General features: G+C 40.2%; 1 protein-coding gene across 15 annotated transcripts in view; it reads left to right on the top strand.

The window, feature by feature from the left end:
* Window positions 1–21,302, top strand: part of PPFIBP1 (PPFIA binding protein 1) — a 181,114-nt gene that overhangs the window by 110,730 nt on the left and 49,082 nt on the right. For 8 of the 15 annotated variants that reach the window (XM_061582181.1, XM_061582180.1, XM_061582176.1 and 5 more), the window contains exons 3-9: window positions 4,636–4,841; window positions 9,290–9,376; window positions 11,342–11,455; window positions 13,045–13,176; window positions 15,147–15,239; window positions 17,128–17,220; window positions 19,494–19,608. In XM_061582181.1, coding sequence (XP_061438165.1) covers window positions 4,636–4,841; window positions 9,290–9,376; window positions 11,342–11,455; window positions 13,045–13,176; window positions 15,147–15,239; window positions 17,128–17,220; window positions 19,494–19,608 — 840 coding nt within the window. The remainder of the gene's footprint in view (window positions 1–4,635; window positions 4,842–9,289; window positions 9,377–11,341; window positions 11,456–13,044; window positions 13,177–15,146; window positions 15,240–17,127; window positions 17,221–19,493; window positions 19,609–21,302) is intronic. The other 7 variants (XM_061582182.1, XM_061582183.1, XM_061582184.1 and 4 more) reach the window with 1 other exon arrangement.

Below are 21,302 nucleotides of genomic sequence, written 5' to 3'. Positions count from 1 at the left end.
CCCACCTCATCAGCTGTTTGTGAGAACTAAGTCTCGGCTATTTCTCTTAGTCAGTTCCGAAAGAGATGCCAAAGGAAGGGATCTTCTGGCCATGCACACAAGCATTTTGGTTTGATTTCATGCCAAGCCAAGCTGTGCAAACAGCTGTTTAAACAAGAAAAGTATTCTGAGTGGGTGCAGAAAAAATGAAGGTGCTGACTTTCCAGATTAGGGATGCTACTTCCCCTGCAAAATATTTCCTTAAATGAAAAATACCATCTTCTTTTACCCCATCTGCCTCACTTCAGCCATACCAATTTTCTAAGGATTTTCATCATAAATACTAGTGTCTAACAGATTGTGTTTTTCTAAAGGACATTGGTTCCAGGCTGACCTTGATAAGGCAGTTAAATGAATGACAATAAAATGTCCGAGTTCCCAGTATTATCGTGTAGAATACTTGAGAAAAAAGCACCACATTTTATCTGGGAATTAACTTATGAAAGATATTAACCTAAATTAAAATTCTGTAGCTTATGTGGCTTTGCTTTTTTAAAAAGGCTTAGCTTCTGAGAATTTATCTAACCCTATCAGCCTTGACAATGAAATGGAGCTTCCATGTTCTGGAACAGAATACCCTTGAACTGTGAATGATATAAAAGACAACGGGGGGGGGGCGGTGCCACCTTCATGAACTGTTTGCGAGCTTCCCAGAGGCTGGCCCTTGTTTTTCTGGACCAGGGTGAACGTAGGCTTGGCTCAGCAGGGGCCATAGCCATGTACTCTTTAAATAATAATTCAAAAGATGCATAAGGACTGGAGGGACAAGTAGGCAAGAGCAATATCTTTAAGAGTGAAGACCGACAATGTTCTAAAATGTGGTGGAAATTATTTGAACTTTCTGCACAGAGACGGCATTTTTTCAGGACAGCAAATGTATGTTGAATTTGCTTCTGCTGTGCTTACAGCACAGTCCCATGCATGTGCACTCAGAAGTAAGTCCCACTGATTGCTGTGGAATTTTCTCCTGGGTAACTGTGTATAGGATCACAGCCTTATAATGTCATTCCTATCTCTGCATGCTTTTAGAACTGATTCCCACCCTTCTGTATTTAGAAAAATGATAATTTGAATTTTTTAAAGATAAGTTCAGTATTTTCAATTACTGAATTTTGAGGTACCCAAAACACCAAATGCACTTACTGTGTTATTGGTCAAAAGATTCCACAGCTTATCAAGGGAAATTATTTTTTTATTAACTATAGTACACTTTGTGCTCTTACTCAGTTTCCTTTCTTACTCTGGCTCCCTTGCACTAGGACAGCCTTTCCCAACCAGTGGGCCACCAGATGTTGTTGGACCACAACTCCCATCAGCCTCAGCCAGCATTGCCAATGGTCAAGAAAGATGGAAATAGTGGTCCAACAACATCTGGTGGCCCACTAGTTGGGAAACTCTGCACTAGGAACTTCCCTCACATTTACAATTCCCTTTCGGACCTTCCTGTAATTTGCAAATTGCAAATGTAGGAAGGTAAGAGTGAAAGTTGTGAGGCTGATGTCTGGGATGCATGAATGCCTGAATTAAGGCTAATGTCTTCCTATCTTTTCTATAATGATTTGACACCTGTAGAGTTATGGGTTTAACTTCATGTGGCTCACTATGGTACCTTCTGTGGTAAAAACCTCCACCATATTACCTGTGGTTGCCACAACACTCTTAGTTGTTTTTGAGAGAGGAGCAAATGAATTGCCACACAGCAAAGCTAGAATGGAATTAATTATTGTCTGTTAGTGCTGTTGTGAATGGTTGCTGTACTTATCTTGCATTTTATTGCCTACCCCCACCATTAGGGCTGAGGGTGGGTTACAGAAATTTAAATCACAATATTTAAAAAACACTAAAACACATTACATTAATAGAAAATAAAAATCTCAAGTGCATTTTCAGCTTTACCAAAATGGCCACAAGCTGATGATTGAATGTTGTGACCTTTTGGCTCTACTGTGTACATCCCGTCCCCCCTAATAACACACAGAGCTTTTAGAGTAGATGGCTACCTTTCTGGAAGCTTATACTGAGGTTTTGGATACAGCTAGATAAGTGAATACTTGAAGTATAATTCTAAGCATGGAAGTGAGTCTCATTAAGTTCAGCATGGTCCGATATTCTGTTTGGAAATGTGATCATGATGATGTTCTCCTGTATAATACCTTTTTAACCATGTTTAAATGCCAGACATCCAAGCTGGATTTAGAAAGGGAAGAGGCACCAGAGATCATATTGCAAACATACATTGGATAATGGAACGGACCAAGGAATTTCAGAAGAAAATCACCCTGTGCTTTATAGATTATAGCAAAGCCTTTGATAGTATAGATCATGAAAAACTATGGAATGCTTTAAAAGAAATGTGGGTGCCACAGCATCTGATTCTCCTGATGCGCAACCTATACTCCGGACAAGAGGCTACTGTAAGGACAAAATATGTAGAAACCAATTGGATCCCCATCGGAAAGGGTGTCAGACGGGTGTATTTTATCATCCTACTTGTTTAATCTATACGCAGAACATACCATGCGGAAAGCGGGACTGGACCAAGATGAAGGAGGTGTGAAAACTGGAGGGAGAAATATCAATAATTTCAGATATGCAGACAATACCATACTCTTAGCAGAAACCAGTAATGATTTGCAGCAAATGCTGATGAAAGTTAAAGAGGAAAGCACAAAAGCAGGACTACAGCTGAACATCAAGAAGACTAAAGTAATGACAACACTGTTCAACTTTCACATCCATACATAGAGATTGGGAATACCATGTTCTGAATGATCCTGACTTTAGTGCTCAGTGATACATCTTTGCATTTGAGGACCATTTCTAGTTCTCTCATAGCTGCCCTCCCCAGTCCTAGCCGTCTTCTGATTTCTTGACTATTGTCTCCATTTTGGTTAATGACTATGCCAAGGTATTGATAATCCTTGACAAATTCAATGTGCTCATTGTCAACTGTAAAGTTACATAAATCTTGTGTTGTCATTACTTTAGTCTTCTTGATGTTCAGCTGTAGTCCTGCTTTTGTGCTTTCCTCTTTAACTTTCATCAGCATTCGTTTCAAATCATTACTGGTTTCTGCTGGTAGTGTGGTATTGTCTGCATATCTTAAATTATTGATTTAATCATTAGCTTTCACCTCACATTCTATAATTTCTGATTCTGAATGAATCTGTCATCCTTGCATCTCCTTCATAGAGTTCTTCAGTATATTGCTTCCATCTTCCTTTTATTTCATCTTGGTCAGTCTGTGTGTTCCCCTGTTGATTATTCAACATCCCTACTCTGGGTTTAAATTTCACTTTTAATTTCTCTAATCCTTTGGAATAGGGCTCTTGGTCTACCTTTTTTGTTGTCCTCTTCTATTTCTATACAATTACTATACTATTGTAATAGCTCTCTTTGTCCCTATGTACTAGTCGCTGTATTACTGTATTTAGGGTTCTGACCATGTTTCTATCTCCTTTTGCTTTCATTCTTTCTTTAACCATTTTAAGAGTTTCGTCAGTCATCCATTGAAGTCTTTCTCACTTTTTAACTAGAGGTACTGTCTTTTTGCATTCCTCCCTGATAATGTCTCTGACTTTAATCCATAGTTCTTTTGGTTCTCTATCAACTAAGTTTAAAGCCTCAAATCTGTTTCTTATTTGATCTTTTTAATTCACTCACACAAAGTATTGTAATGTTGAAGCATTCAATTTCTTGCCTGACAATTTCTAACTTTCCCTGGTTCATGGTTCTCACATTCCATGTTCCTGTTGTGTAGATTGTATAACTCCGGACTCTCCTTTCACATCTGTGCACTTCAGCCTCTGGGCTTCCTTTCGGCTTTGACCCTGTTGTGTCATTAGTCACAGAGCTACTCATACTTCTCCATTGTTCTTCCCCAGTAGCTTGATGAGTGCCTTCTGACCTGGGGGTCTCATCTTCCGGCACTATCTCGTGTTGCATTTTGGATACTCTTTTAATAGGGTTTTCATGGTAAGAGGTATTCAGAGGTGGTTTACCATTGCCTTCCTCTGAGTTTGGATGCCTCTTGGTCTGGTGCCTCAACTTTGACCATTCTGCCTTGGGTGACCACCCTGCTAGGAGTCTAGCCTCTTGGTCTAGACTCCTGACGGCATTGCTCTCAGCTTCTTTGATACTCTCAAACCCCCTCACCACGTTAAGGTGTGCATCCTAGAGAAGGTGATGTAGCAGAAAGACTGTTAAACCTGACCTGAGAAGACCTGGGTTCAAATACCCACTAAGCCATGAAGTGCTTCAGATACCATTGGGGCAAGTATCATTCCTTTAATCCTGCCATATGAGGTGAGGAGAAAAATGGGATGAGCCCATATATTCTTCTGTAAGGTCTTAGAAGAAGGGCAGCATACAGATGTGATGATTACATAAAAAATAGAGCTGAATATTTTCTAAAGAGTTACTGCAAACACGGGTCACACGGCTTTCTCTCAACACCTCTTTTTTTAGTATTTTGAATCCTGTTCCCTCTTCCTCTGCCCCCATCCTGTGTATACATCACACATGCGCAGACACACACACTTTTAAGAAAATCTAGCTAATGCTCTCCTCACGTATTTAAAAAATTGTGCTCTCTAGGTTCCAAGGCTCTGGAATATTCAAATGGCATATTTGACTGCCAGTCCCCAACTTCTCCATTCATGGGGAGCCTGCGAGCGCTGCATCTTGTGGAGGATTTGCGTGGCTTATTGGAGATGATGGAAGCGGATGAAAAAGAAGGATTGCGGTGTCAAGTTCCAGATTCAACAGCAGAGATTTTGATTGAATGGTTGCAGAACCAAATGGTAAGGCATTAGTATAAATTCTTGGGGTTGTGTGTGTTTGTGTGTATTTGTGTGCATGTGTGGACTGCTTCTTTGTTTGAGTTATTAATGTACTGCTAAATATATGCCAAATACTGCAGTACTACTAAATGTATATCAAACCCTACACTGTCATATTACATTTTGTTTGACTCCCTTATGCTTTTCTGTTAGTGTTTTGTTCTCAGCATTACTTTTGCAATGATACAGGATGCATTTTTTCTTTTCTAGAGTGTATCCAATTTTGTCTTCATCCCTGTTTTGAAAAATCATTCTATGTGCTTTCCTACCATTTTTTTCTGCTTTGAAGGTGCGAAGCATTGAGTTCCTCGTAGACAGTACAATTTTTCTATAAATTCTTGTGCCAGACGTGGTTCAGTTGATGCAGGATTCAATCTGCATTACTGCTGCTCCTATTTTAAGTTTTATATCCCTTTGGATCCTAGCCCATGTTGAACAAGCTTTGATGAGGGGGAAATGATGCTGTTCTGAACTTGTAAGTGACCTTGGTCTGCCATGTCCTTTTCAAATGAATAAACTATTTACCAAGGCATTGCCCTGCTCCCGCCCTTGAACCATCAAATCAGTCTACAGTCCATGTAAGGTTGTGCAGTATGAAGCACTGTTTCTGCTTGATCAACAGTAGTTTAGTAGCAATATTATCTAGTCTCAATTTCTTTTCTTTGTCCGCTAGTTCATTATATACCTTTTTTGGGAGTTGTTACGTGCTTGATTTAAGAACCTGAACATCAGTTGGGATCTTCTGTTTTTTTCTTGTCTAAAACTTAGTTTAATTATTGCCATTTCTTTTCTGCACTGATCCCTGATTACTGACTTCATTGCATCCCATACAATACTCATAGTCACATCAGGGGTTGTATTTTCTTCAAAATAGTTCAAGATGCCTTTCTGTATCTGCTTTTGGGCCTCTGGTTCTGTTAGGAGGAGCATATTAAATCTCCAGGCGTACGTACCTAGTTATCCAAATTGACCCAAAGTTGGTCAGAAACTTAGGCATGCCAATGTCTGCTGTGCTAGGTTATTGGGTGTTAAGGAAAAATCAATCAATGTATGTGTTACATTGGAGTGAGTAATAGGTGCAATTCTTCCTAGTAGGGTTATCTACTTGCCAGGCATCTAATAAATTGTATTCCTTTAACAACTTTGCCAACTTAGAGCCCCCTCTGATTTGGCTTTAACCTAAATTTGCAGTCATATTCTTGCATCTCCTACCCCTTGTAACCACATAGTAGTGTCCTGCTCATCACTAATTCACAAAGAAGCCTTTGCAAAATGTTTGTTGTCCTTATGGTCCAGCAAAATAAAACTGAGCAAGAAGGCAAAAAATGTGATTGTGCTCTTTGTGAAATGTGACCTTGCAAATAATAATACTTCTGCTTTTCAGTAGGCTTACAATGCCATCTACTGGAAGATTCTCGCCTGTGCAACTGTAGCTCAGTCCTCAAAGTCTCATATTCATGAAGATTGTAGGATGTGAACATGGGCTCTGAACCTAATCATATTTTACCACAAGGAAAAGTTGTTATTGTGTGTTACATGTTGTTTATCGGTGCATCTGAATGGTAAATAAAAGGTCTTTAAATGAGTTATTTATAAAGACCTTTTTGCATATGGTACAGATGATTTCTAGTAGCCCTGATCTAGTTACATTTATCTGTTTGGAGGTTTTTTAAAATATAATAGTTGACCACCACCACCTGTCGTCCAAAGTAACATCTCTCATGCCACCCCATTGAGAATTAGGCCATAGTTCTGCCAGATCAATACAGTCCAGAACTAGTATGCTTTTAACAGTTGCATATTGAAGTCACTTTATTTTTGTTTTGTTTGTTTGGCAGAACTTACCTGTGAGGTTGAAGACAAAAATGTTGTTGTTGTTGAATTTATATCCCACTCTTCCTCACGAAAGAGCCCATGGCAGCAAACATAAACAAAATTGTTTAACAAGAAATGGAAAAACACACTAAAATAGTTAAAAATATTCCAAAACACAGTTACAATCAAAACATTCTAAAGCACAGTAAAAAACATTCTTTCATTAGTGATTTTTGGGTCGTCAGGAACAGTCCCTTTAGCCGTCAAATGCCCAGGTAAACAGGAATGTTTTCAAATTCCTTCTGAAAGTCAATAGTGATGGAGACAGACACACCTCACTGGGGAGGGCATTCCACAAATGGGGAACTGCCACTGACAAGGCCCTGACAATGACTCAGTGCTAGTAGTTAATGTTTAACAGCAGTGAACACCAAGGGGAGAAAAAACCATTGACTAGAAGGCTCCTGCTATGCAAATGCTGTTCCCCACTGTTGCTTGTTGATGCCTGGAATTGCTTCCTAGTACTCTACTCCATCTCTTCCCTCTTCTTCATCTCTTCCTTCAAATCCTAGCTCAACCCACCTGTCTATGACATCTTTTGCTTAACCTCTTAGCTTTCACCCCAATGAGCCTAAATAATGGGGAGCTGCTCTTATGCATATCCTTCCCTTGTTAAGATAAGATAAGTTAAGAGCAGCTCCCCATTACTTAGCTCTCTGAGCTAAGCGGAACACACGTCAAGCAAATCTTCATCGTGACCATCTTCCATCTGGAAACCTATGTCCTCACTGTGGGAGGCTGTGTGGATCCAGAATTGGCCTCCACAGTCACTTATGGACCCACTGTTAAAGACCTTACCCTGGAAGACAATCTTACTCTGCCACAAGTGATCGCCCATGAATGACTCCAGCTTCCCCTTCTCTTCCTATCCTTCGCCTTCCCCTAAATGTCAACATTTATATTATAAAGCTCCCCAGAGAAAGCTGTCTTGCTTTGTGTGTTTTCTTGCATGTTGCTCTGTAAAGCACACTGATATTATCCAAATAAACAATTTAAAACAAAAATCTAATTGAAAGGGGGAAAAACGCTGATTAATTTGTTCCTTCCCAGGTGTCCTTTATCATGAAAGTGAGAGAAATAAAATTTGACAGCTTGCTAATAAAGCTGTGCTAATGAGTTTAACAAGCTTGTAGGGTCAGTTGCAGCCTGGATTTAACATTTCTTTTAATCCAATTTAGCATGGATTTCAGTGTGTTTAGCAGCAATAAAATACCTACACTGAACATCACACATTCTTGACAAGAGTTGCATGGCATCAAAGTGCAAAGCAAAAGCACAGCATGATGACGATATTTTTAACAATCTTTTTTCCTACCATATTGCCAGACAGTGTTTGTGTGTTTGTGTCAATTTGCTTTGCTTCAGGAGTTTCTTGTAGTTGTTGTTTGGTCTCACTGCTCAGCCGTGATTCCTCGCTTTGCAGCCATTTTTGGAAACACTGAATGTGCAGGAAATGAATTTGGGTCATGGGAGACCAATTTCTCATTTTCAAGATCCCCTCACCCTCCTGGTGCTGAATGGTGTGTTTATAACTTCAGACCTCCCCAGTCCTTCCTATTATATTTCAGCATCTCAAGGGCTAAGAAATGGCCTCACCTGTGCTTAAATGTTGCTTGTATGATTTAAAAGGTGTTTCATGGTGAATAAAATTCCATTCACTTTTAGCAAGGAAAGGTGTTTATTCAGCCACAAGTGATTATATTCCTCAAGATTCAGGCTGTACATTCTAATTCTAAGAATCACGAGTGGAATTCTGGTATCCTTAACAGGGCTTTTTCACATTCTCCTTCCCATGATAGACTCCCACCCTCCAAAAAGCTCATTCTCACAGTTGACTTTGTAACAGTGTTCCCCTCAAAGCCTGGGCATGAGTGTGTGACCTTTGCAGGATAACCTCTTTTATGATGGGCTGGACAAATTCATATACCAAGGTAGAATTTCAGCAGTGTTTCTGCATTGGACTAAGGAGATCCAGATGAGATCTTGCTCAGCTACAAAGCTCAACGTGTGACCTGTCAGGCCACTTACACTCTGGATTTCAACCCTCTGAAGTTTGTTAGGTTAAGATAAAATTAAAAGAGGGGGAGAAATCATGTCATCTCATCTTATGCTTCTTGGAAGAAGGGCAGGAAAAATATTTCAATGGGCCTGCTTTGGATAAAAGTTAGTTGAACACAACCCCAAAACTCTAATATCCAGTACTGTACTCGCACTAATACATGTCTAGTTCCTAGGGGAAGCATGTAACAGCGTGGGACTTTGACTTTCAAAACGATGTTTCATCCAGCCTATATCTTCCTTTAATTTATGGTTTAGGGACATTATTGAATTGTGCTTTTTAGTTATTGAATTGTTTGTTGGTGTGGCAACATCACATTTAATAAGGCAGTAATTTTTACATTTTTTGTATCATTGGCGCTGCCTCCTGAAGCACTTATGGCACTCATCTGGAATTTTATTTAGTTCTATAATTTAAGTTGTTTTGATGGAACAGGGTTCCAGCTGACCAGCATATCCTTTATTCTCTTTTCTAGACCAATGGGCATATATCTGCAAATGGAGATGTGTATCAGGAGCGGCTTGCACGTTTGGAAAACGACAAGGAGTCTCTTGTTCTGCAAGTAAGTTCCTTTCCAAGTTAGTTCATTCTTTGCTTCTATGAATACTGAAGGTTTTGATGTTGATCTGATAACTGTCTTGGCTGTGGGCTCGCAGTTCATATCCCCCTCCTGAAGATTGTGTTGGATGTGCAGGGTTTATTGATTGAGGACTATGGGAATTTTTGTTGAAAGGTAGGGAAAAGGGTATTTTCTTTTAGAAAGACGTTTCTCAGGGCAAAACACACACACGTAGTGGTCTAATTTTTCCTAACTCAAGATGGTTGTGCTTTCTGTTCCTGTGTCCAGTTAATGGTTACAAGCTGTATTCTGAGTGGAGGCTTCTCTCCAGTAACGGTGCATACTTTTTTGTACCTCTTCCTCTCTCCCTTAACTCACATAGAGACATTTATTAGGATGGTGAATATAATTGTGCTTAGTTGTTACACTGTAAGAATTACAGTGGTAACATCTTGTCCCCATGTTGTATTTAATATCTATTAGGGGAAAGCACTGTTGGTGGAAAGAACGGTTCAAGATAAAAGTATTAAGTACATAGCAGAAAAAGCCTTGCAGAGGAAGAATCAACATAGCTTTTGCAAAAGGAAGCCCTTTGTCGCTGAACTTTGAGAGTTCTTTAAGAGTATCAGCTAGTTTGTGGAAAGAGGTGATTGAGCAGATGCTGTATAGTTTGACATCCACATAGCTTTTGACAAAGTGCCTCAGCAAAGCTTCTGAAGTAAACTTTGAGGTAAAGCAAAAGAGGATGGGTTATTTCTTGCGGATTAGCAACTGGTTAAACAACAAAGCTGAGAGAGAGAGAAAATGAACAGTTCTCACAGTAGAGGGAAATAAAAGTGGAGTCCCCTCAAGGATCTGAATTGAGACCGATGCTATTTTAACATGTTCATAAATGAGCAATAAAGTGACCACATTTGCAGATGACACCAAATCATTCAGGATACTGAAATTCCAAGCAAACTGTGTAAAATGTTATGGTCAATAGCCACTGTAACAGTGTGTGGTAGTTGCAGGGTGGGGGACAAATTGTGTGCAAGGATTTGGAAAGGGGCAGAAAATAAAATTGCTGGTATTGTAATGCCATAATACAAATATTGGTCCAGCTGCATTTGGAATATCATGTATAGTTCTGGTAGCTCCATCACAAAAGGAATACTATAGATTTGGACAAGGTACAGAAACGGGCAATCAGAATGGTCAGAGGATGGATGCTCCTTCCCTATGAGGAAAGGCTAAAATGTGGGACTTTTTAGTTTGGGGGGAAAAAGGTGACTAAGGGTTGCATGATAGGAATCTATATAGTTATGTATGGTTTGGAGAAAATGGATGGAGTTTTTCCCCTAACATATAATTTGTTAAATTGATTAGCAGTAATTAATGGACAGATAACTCATAATTTATTAAAATTGCTGCCACAGGGTGTGGTGATGGCTTTGAAAAGACAATTTGACAAATTCATGGAGGGTAGGCCTATCAGTGGCTGTTGTAGTCATGATAATCAGGTTCAGCAGCAGCATGTCATTGAGCAGCAGTTGCTGGGAAGGAACATCATGATTGCCCTGATGCTCTTTCTATGTGCATCTCAGAGACACCTGGTTGGTCACTGTGGGGAGAGGATGCCGGGCTAGATGAACTTTTGTTCTGATCCAGTGGGGGGTACTTAGATTAAGTTAAAGCAGGTCTAGAGTGAAATTCTTATGCATGTGGAAGGGCTCCTTTGGGAGCAAGGGTGGGATGCAAATTTAATAAATCAATAAAGTAAACAACAATTGGACACAGAACATCTATAAATACTCCTGATGTGCTCTGATGGTCCTGTGTCATGCCAGCAGATGTCTCTCATCACGATCTGCCATGATTGTGTTGATGGTGGTTCTGATCATCACAAATGGGGGAGGGGAAGAGCAATTATACAGTTTGTTTCCTAAAAGTGAGGTGCTTAAATCTGTATATCCTGTTTTTGTGCAGGTGAGCGTTCTTACGGACCAGGTGGATGCTCAGGGAGAAAAGATCAGAGATTTGGAGCTCTGCCTAGAAGAACACAGGGAGAAGCTGAATGCCACAGAAGAAATGCTGCAACAGGTATTGCTGTACGGAGTCTTTAAAAAAATTCAGACAAACTTTGCCTCTTTCTTTTTTGGGTACATTTTAGTAATGATTATTATGTGGCTTCAGTTAATGTGCCTATTTAGAATGAAGTTTTAGAACCTACTAAATGATAGAAATGAAATGAAAAATGGGACTTGCCTGTTTAAAACACTACAAATATGAACCAGTTAATGTGAAAAGTGGCAGGTATATTAACATATTATTATATATTAATAGCACAATGTATAGATGATAACTCTGTGCCACATTAATCCTGTGAACAGGGAACTAGATTCAAAGGAGGACAGAGGTTGTTGTAACTTTTAATAGTTCCGAAGAGGAAGGAGTTTCTACTAGTGCACTTTTTGTTAATGCAGGGTATGATTTCATTTATTTATCTATTTAAAACATTTCTGCACTCTCCTTATTAAGAAATATCAGGGTGGTTCACACCTATATAATTACAGTCAACATCCACAGTAAGCCAGCTGCACCTGCTGCAATCTCAATTTCTATTAAAGCATAGGAGCCATGTCCCATTTGGCTATGTGACGTCCTTGCCTGGCACCACTTGTGATCCTCTCACTTGTGGCTACCAGCAGACAGGATCGTCAGGTTTATTTTTAGCTTTCACCGCACTAGCACAGATCTCAGAAGATCCCCCTGCTAGGCCTTACTACCCAACACTCTGTATCTCTTATAACCTTTAGACTGTGCCTTAGTCTCTGCCAGACTATCTCAATACCTTGTGTCTATGGGTATAGGTAATTCCAACCCTCCCTGCAGCCTCTTGCACTGAAGCTTACAGCCCTGAGTTTCTCTGTGGTACTGGATACAATATCTTTTCCTCCGCCGCTGCCACCATTCGATACAATTACTGTTCAGCCTTGGTTACTCTGCCATTCCCCCTGGATTGTGTATCCCAGCTGAAGAATCAGGCTTTTTGTAAACCAATAAATATTTATTGAACACTAAAAATAACAAGATTACTTAATTACTTTGTTGACAAGCTTATGGTTTCATATATGTTTTCTTATGTACTTTACTTCCTAATAATTGCCTCAGAACTCCTATTTCACTCTCTCAACAGCCACCTTATACTCTCCGCACCCACCTCTCCACCAACAACCACCCCCATTCAACTGTCATCCTTCCATTTATACTCTCAGCCATTCAAATGCTCAGCCAATCATCCATCATTCTACAGCCCATGTACTCCCCCTTCTCTCTCACTCCACTTACCATATGTCTTATATTATACCAGCACGTACCATATTTACATTACAAATCAGGAACATCACAGGCTACCCTGCCAATAAGCTAAATAGCCTCTAATCAATTGCAGGATTTTTTTTCACCAACTAGACTTTATTTTAGGAAGCCTTTGTTTGCTTGCTTGCTTAGGCTGCAGTCTTAATCCCATGTACCTGCAGTAAACCCATTCAATTCAAAAAGGCTTACTTCTGAATAGACATGGTGTAGTTTTTTCCTGTTTTGAACTTGTAGGCCTACATTTACTGTGATAACAAACAAACCAGCAACTCTCCCTTCTTTAAACATATCATTCGTCTCATTTGTATAAGGAACTCTTAAGCAGAACATCCCTTGAAACACAAAAGCTGGACCTAATGGCAGAAGTTTCCAACTTGAAGCTCAAGCTGACTGCTGTGGAAAAGGATCGATTAGATTATGAAGACAGATTCAGAGACACAGAGGTGAGTTAAAGCCCATGAGCTATGACTGAAACTTTTCTATTTTGTATTTATTAAAATCTAAAGTTGGTTTTGACATGTTCCAATTTGGGGTGGGGGGTGATTTTTTCATATCGTGAAACCCTTTTTAATAGAATTACTACAAATGGATTTAGTCATTCAAGTTTGGCCTAGGCCATAATATAACTCCCCCCAGACTACTTGGGTTGTCCACTAATTCTGTGCTGCATGCTGCCTGTCCCAGACAGGCCACAGAAACAGGTTTATTGAGCTGTTGGTGGACTGCATTCAGTTTAATTGGTTATTCCCCAAACCTCGGCAGGCCACTTTGACAGCTGCACTGCCCACATGTCAATTACCTGATGTCACTATGATGACAGAGGACAATGTTTTCCTTTGTAGCATGACAAGCTGTGCTACAAAATAAAAGCTGAGCCAGACTTGAAGTCATCGCCTATTATCTGAGAGGTGGTGACTTCAAGTGTGCTTTCTGCAGGGACTGGCTGTGCAACCGAGTTTCTCACTGGCAACTCCATAGCACAGCCAATCCTAGCAGGCTTACTCTCACCGCCAATCAGCTCATTGATGTTGACAGCCAGCCTCCCTTGCCAATGCACAATTGGGATTGCACTTCAAGACTCCCAGTTGTGCTCTGGCAGCTATGTCTCTACCTGCCCCACACCTGACATCAAAATGACATCAGGTATGCAGCAGGTGGGTATGTTTTGGGTGAAATAGACAGATAACTTAAAGTGATCTGAAAAAATATCTACCCTAAGTTACCCTACTGTTTTAAAGTACTGACTATGCTCAAAATCATAGTGGCTAATTTTTTTTCTTTTTTCTTTTTCTTGAGTACTTGATGGCAAAGGATGAAAACAACCCTAGAGGAATAGAAAGGCTGCTGTGCACACTACAGTTAGATGGCTGGGTGGCTGGCCACCTAGATTGTAACTGAGGCCTAATTTCTGTTTTTCCCTATATGCGCATCTCAGCATGAGGCCTTTTCAGGGTATTTGGACAGAAAAATCAACCCAATGCAAAGTAAAAAAAAATACAGTACCTTTCCACTATTAGTTGCCAATTGCATAGTTAGTCCTTTATGTAGCAACCAGTTAAAAAGTTTTCCCTTGATTGTCCAACACGAAGGAAAATCTAAAAGTCAGGAACAAGACTAGGAGGGGGGACCCTCAAAGAGGAGTTAAAAAAAAGCACACCCTGAAGTATTTCTGTCTGCTCTTCCCTAAACCTGTAGTATGGACAAGTTTGTTTTTTAGGTGAAATTTGAAACTGAGATACCTAACCCAGCATCAAAGCCAATCTCAAGAGCTCACTGTCACTACTGAAGTATTTCACATCATGAAGAATTAAAACACAGGGACAGACCACAGCTGAAAGAGGACTGTTGCTATAGGCAAAGTAAAGCATTTGAGTCAGCTGGGGAGCTCTGAAAAAAGAATGAGAAAATTCAACAGATTAAACTTCATTCATGTAAATTACCACACTCTCTAGATGGAGGAGGAGTGATGGGAAGGTCACTCTCTTCCCCTGCCCCCCCCCTCTGTGTGTGTGTGTGTTGGTTGATGCTATCTCCCCCCAGAAAATGCCCCACCTAAAAATGTGATTCCCCTACCTAACAAGAAAGGCTGGCTACAGGGTTGAACATGAGTCTCATGTAGCATAAGTAGAAAATTGCTTTCTTACATATTTTCCATTTGGAAATAGCAATGTTGCAGCTAAAATGCATGTAGTAACAGACTGCACTTTGAAAACAAGGTCCGAGAGTAGTATTGAAGCTCTAATAATTGGAATCTGTACACATTCATTAAAGCTGGCCTGCTAGAACATTTTTGTCTCACTCTTTTAAGTGCCTATAAGAACAAGAAGACTGTTCCAGTTGCTTGCTTTACTCTCCCATGAACTTTCAGTTGAAAACTATAATGACTTACTGTTTTCTTATCCTTTTAAAACAGGGTTTGATGCAGGAAATTAATGAACTGCGGCTAAAAGTAGGAGAAATGGACAATGAGAGACTTCAATATGAGAAAAAGCTTAAATCTACCAAAGTAAGTAATTGTCTGCAAATAGGGGAGAAGGCTATGCGTGAGATTGAAAGGATGTTTTCAAACTTCAACTCATAAAAGAGAGTTGTATAATTTGCTTTTTTACAACTCATGGGGATGCTGCTGCTTTGAAATTTAGATCGTTACGTGTGACGCCCTTCCCTGGCTCTCCCTGTCAGGTTCCTACCTGCTCGTGGTTACTGCCTGTCACTAGGCACCACCAGGGACTCCACCAGTCCGGACTGTCCTTTTTTATGGTTTCTCTCCCCGCTCTAGCATAGACCTCACCAGATCCCCCTGCTAGGCAGCACCACCAGTCACGTCCTATAACCCGTATTCCCAGAGACTCTGCCTGAGTCTCTCTATCAGGTTACCTCTGTGACTGCGTGCTTAAGCTGTCCCAATCCCTTTGTATCAGTGCAGATAATCCTGGTTTGCTCTGAATACTTGTGGTGTTATTCTCTTCACCGCTGCCACCATTTGTTACCCTTCAGCCTTGGTATTTACCTTACCCTCCCTTCTGGTCTGTGGAACCCCAGCCAAGGATCAGGCCTTTGGTAAACCAAATATATTTATTAAATAACAGAGATAACAAGATTACTTTATAAAGGCACTTAAGCATATGGTTTCATCTATTCCTGAGGTACTGGTCTTAGTATTAATCCGAACTCCACACTCTCCTCGCATCCACCAACTCTCCACCCAATCTCCTCTCAAAAACCCACCAAAACAACCCACTCACGTTCACCGTCCACACAGATTTAACTGTCATCCTTCCATTTATACCCTCAGCCATTCTAAACACTCAGCCAATCATCCAGCATTCTACTGCCCATTCACTCCCCGCTCCTCTTTCATTCCACTTACCATGTATCTCCTATACAAACAGCACTTACCATATATACACTAATACATGAACATCACATTACGCCGTTTGATATTGTACATAATTATATTTTGATACTCTTTTGCGTTTGGTACAGGGCTGGTTCACTGATGTCACAGTCCACAAGTGTTGCCTTAGAGGTGTGTAGGGTTGCTCATACAGGCAGAAGCAGCTCAGCGTATTGGGCTGAGTTGCTGCTTACCGGGAGGGAGAGGGGGATGGGCAAGGTGACGGTGAGGTCGGGGTGCTACAAATGCACCAACGGAGATAATCTGGGGCTCCTGCTGTTGCGTTTGCACCATACAGACCTTCCCACAACCTCACCCCTCCCAGTAAGCAACAGCGACCCACCTGCTGGGAAGCTAGCATAGCAGCTCCCACCCCCTGAACCACCTGGCCAAGTCACTTCTGCATCAAGGATCACATGTAGGTGATGCCTGTGTGAACTGACACATCTAAATTGGGAGTAGCATTTGGCAGTGTGGGAGCTCCAATGCACATGACTGTAGAGCTTTTTTTAAATTGTGCCTCAACTATGTGTCTCAAAGGTGATCCTGCTGTATTTATGAACCAACTCACAGAGAATCCATTCATAATGTAAAAGACAACACATTATCTGGATAAACGTGAATATGTTAATGTCTTTGAAATGTATTGTAAAGAGCCAGACTATATATTTTTAGCAGAAAAAGGATAGGAGCTTGCTTACCTTCTTTCTAAGGACGGGGTTCTTTTGTTACCTGGTTGTTGCTTATGTCTGTCTGGTAGTATGTTCTGGCCAGGTCATCTTGGAGAAGTGGTAGCCCTTAGCTGCCGGCAGCAACCACACTGCACAGTCAGTGTAAGAAATATTCCTTCCTTTGACACACTGAGTTTATTTTCTTGGAAGCAAGTTTCATGAAGTTCACTTGGGTTTACTTGGAGTTAAATGTGTTTCACTGGGGATCATTTTTAGCCTTGTCTCCTATCTTTACTTTTCTTTCACTCCTCTGTCTCCATTACCAGTCTTTAATGGCCAAACTTTCTAGCATGAAAATCAAAGTGGGCCAGATGCAGTATGAAAAGCAGCGGATGGAACAAAAATGCCAAATGTTAAAGGTGTGGTAAATTGGTGGGGCCTGGCTTTTGAATCATTTCTTTACCACAGCTTTTTGTGACCCTGTCTTCCATCTTGCTTGTCTGCCTTGTTTTGGGGTATGTGTGTGTTTTCTCTTCTGTTCAAAAATGATAACTGTCTTTTCTGCACAGTTGGGTTTTATTTAAAACAAAGATTTCCGTTTGGTGAGTCAGGATATATTGGATTGTTACGAGAGCAGGGTGAATTTTTAACATCCGCTTCAGTGACATTAATGTGTTAAATAAAACATTCATTGATATTGGCCATAGCTATAGTAAAGACTTAAATAAGGTTTAGCAGTTACTTCTTCTCAGAGGACTCTTAGAATTGTAGTTCTGTGAAGGGAGGCTGGGGATAACGGAAAGTTTTTACTGATGTAAGATGGTAATGTTGATAGGGCTAAGAGTACACTCACTCACAACCTTAGAAATGCACACAAATGAAAATATGAAGTTTCCCAGTCACTGGCGTGAAGGCAGTACATTTACATTTTTATCTGGTGGGAAGGAGAGAGGCTGTAGCTCAGTGGTTGAGCACATGATTTGCATAGAAAATGTCTTCAGTTCAATCCCTGGTGTTTCCGGGTGGAGCTAGGAAAGACTCCTGCCTGAAATTCTGGGGAGTCACTGCCACTCAGTGTCAACAGTGCTGAGCTAGATAGACCAATAGTCTGGCCCAGAATAAAGCAGCTTCCTATGTCACATCACTATTACAAAAAATGTGCCTCCTTAAGAGGAGGTTCAAGAAAGTTTGGATCGCCGGACTCATCTGCTTTGTCTTCATGATAGGTATATATCATTCAGATAAGGTTTCATACATTAATTCTGATAGCCATTTCTCTCCCCGCTCCCCCCAGTAAAATAACAGATACCATGGTGCTAGGCAATTAGCTCCAAACAATGCAATACAAAGGAGCTGATACATTCGTATTGAACCCAGGGAGCTGCTAGCTCTCCCAAAGAGGAGAAAAATGACCCTTAGTTAATTTAAGTAGATGTTTGCATCTTGGATATTGAGACTGAGCAGCTAAGAACTACTATTTGACAGCACCCCATTTTTTTGCAGCTTAAATCTGGTTGAATTCTCACTAGCTAGCAACTTTACATATTTGTTCTTGGCATTTGCGTTAAGTATCAGAATGGAGTTACTGCAGTGCACCTCCCAAATGTGCAGCTTCCAATAATGTGCATGTATGGGCTACTGCTATGGTCTGTAAGCTCTATGGTAAATTCAGGTTCCACTGTTGAATTGGAGTCAATACAAGCCTCTGATGTGCACTGTGGGGAGCTGTTCAACTTCTGAATTGGCTTCACACAGTGGAGTGTTCTGTAAGCTGCCCATTTCAGTATGCAAAATCAAAATGTAGTTCTCAGTTTGCACCAGCATAGAAGTATATGAACAGATAGGGGTAGGAAGTCCCACCGTTGTAGGTTCCTTTCTGTGCAATTAAAAGTGCAATTCATTTGTGGTTTTAGTCTTGTACAACTTAGTCTTTCACTAAAACATGCATGTTACTTTTTTGTATTTGTATTCTTACACGATGGCTGCTTTGTGATACTCCAGGTTGATTTGGGATTTATTTTTTCTTTCATTGCCAGCTCTGTGTGTTGATAAAACTATTTATGGCCTGAGCAATACATGGGGTTTGTACTCACAAGAAATATCCATATTTGATCATAGTACATGACAAGTTCATATGTATTCGCCCCCCCCCCGTTCCATCTACCCAACAAATTGTACACACATTCATTATTTCACTAGACTGTTAAATTAGATTTTATGCTATGAGCATGCCTAGAGTTGTTTTTGGTTTACTGCATTAAAGCTGCAGTCCAGTGCACACTTACCTGGGAGTAAGGTTCATTGAAAAACAATGGCTCTTATTTCAAAGGTATGCATGTTTAGGATTACTAAATGGGATACTTAATACTGGTGAAAGTGTCTCATGCATGTCTAAAAGGTGAATAAATTCCTTTTAGTGCCACTTTTCAAATTCAGATAAAGACTTTATTAAACATTTAAATTAGAGATGGGATCACTTTGGCTTGGAGGCAGACTGCTTCCACATTTGTGATATTTCCCCAAAGAGGAAAAACTGTTTGCTGTAAAGATTGTAAATGTTTGACAAGATTTGAAAAATACATTTTAAATTGAAGGTCATCTCTAACTTAAATGATAAACTTCATTTTAAGAGCGGCCCTTTAAAACACAAACCTGGTTTCTAAATAGATACATTGATTTTCTGTTTGCGCAGGAAGAACTAGCATCTCTAAAAGACAAATTAGAACAGAAAGAAGCAGAGATAAAACGGTTGCAAGAGAAACTGGTTCACCAGGTGAAAGGAGAAGAGATTGACATAAATGACAGAGGTAAGGCAAAATAGCAATTGCTAATGAAGGAAGATAATTTATATTTCCCAAAGACATGGTGTATTCTGCTGTGGTCTGTGGTGTATGACTTGTCTGTTCTAGACAAAGGCTTAGTTAACCTGACATAGGCTGATGTGTGCATGATGCTTAGGACCATGTTCAGGTGTTACATTGCAGAAATAACTCAACACATATGAGAGGCATTTTTCATTTGGTTTTTTAATCCTTACTGAAGAAAGTAATAAACAGATTGGGCTGTACCATCTTTATTTGAAAATCGAATCAAATAACTTTATTACGGTCATAGACCAGCAAGCAAATATACATGTTTAAAATAAACAAGTTGCATTAAAAAATTTCTGACAGACTCTATCTAGGACCAGGTCTAAGTTTTATATAGACTGTGGGGTTATCAATGTTCTTCTGCAGAGAATGGCGGCAGCACAAAAGCTGGCTACCTTTGCTGATACTTGGGGAGTTTTATCAGAAAGAAGGTATTCCACATAAAATGCCATTTGAAAATGGCATCTCCCTGATTTAAATCTGCATTTTTTCCTCACAGTTCGGTCAGGTAATTAGGGAAATGCTGCTGTCAAAAAGACATGATAAAGTACAGTTGGCCTACTCATTGCTTTCTCTCTGCAGTAAAGGGGAGAAGTACAGGCATACCCCGCTTAACGTCGCTTCACTTAACGTAGCCTCGCTATAACATACATGCTCCATATGCCTGTATTTCTCCAGAAACGCAGCACAGCAGCAGAGGCTTTAGCGCGTGGGGGTGGAAATAGACGCGATCGCGCCACCACAAATTAGCTGGGAGGCGCGATCGCGATCAGCTGGGAGGCACGGCAGCGCAGCAGCAGAGGCTTTAGAGCATGGGGGTGGAAATAGACGCGATCACGCCACCACAAATTAGCTGGGAGGCGCGATTGCGATCATCTGGGAGGCGCAGCAGTGCAGCAGCAGAGGCTTTAGCGCGGGGCTTTGAGGCTCCGCATGAAGGAGAGGTAAAAAAAAGTTTTAAAAGGTAGTGCTTCACTTTAAGGAGATTTTCGGTTTATGTACTCGCTCTGGTCCCATTGAGTACATTAATGCAAGGTATTACTGTATATACATATGCCCAAGACTGAAACCAGGTTAAAAATTCTCTCTGGAAATTAATTAGCAAACAAGCCCAAATAATGTTGACTTCTGCATAGCTAAGATGATCGAGCTTTTTGAGATTCTAATTGGATTGATAATGCCGGCTGAATTTTGCTTGTTCTGCAAGAGGACAATATATAGCTGTCCCTCTTTGTGGGATGACATTGCTATTCTGTTGTTTATAAATACAACAGAGCAACATTTAACGTATATTTAAATTTATTTTCTCCATAGTCTGTATTTTCTTTCCTTATATGACTGATTTGTTATGTGTGGCTATGTCTAAATGATCATGGATATGTGAGATTACTGTAGGAAGTCAGTTATCCTCTGGGGTACTTGACTAAGAATACAGGATATGTTAGCCACATGTTCAATTTGTGATATATTCCTAGATAAGAGTAAAATATACATAAGAGAGAAAAATGACTTTTTTATTTATTTAAAATATTTTGAATTTCCTATAGTTTCCTATAATCATAGACCTCTAAGTAATTTAAAACAAAATAAAATACAAAATAACATACATCATAGATAAAACCAGCCAGATA

Source organism: Rhineura floridana, chromosome 8 (assembly GCF_030035675.1).
Source record: "Rhineura floridana isolate rRhiFlo1 chromosome 8, rRhiFlo1.hap2, whole genome shotgun sequence".
In the NCBI taxonomy this organism is placed as follows: Eukaryota; Metazoa; Chordata; class Lepidosauria; order Squamata; family Rhineuridae; genus Rhineura; species Rhineura floridana.
Note: the sequence above shows the minus strand (reverse complement) of the source record. Positions and strands in the feature narration are given on the sequence as shown.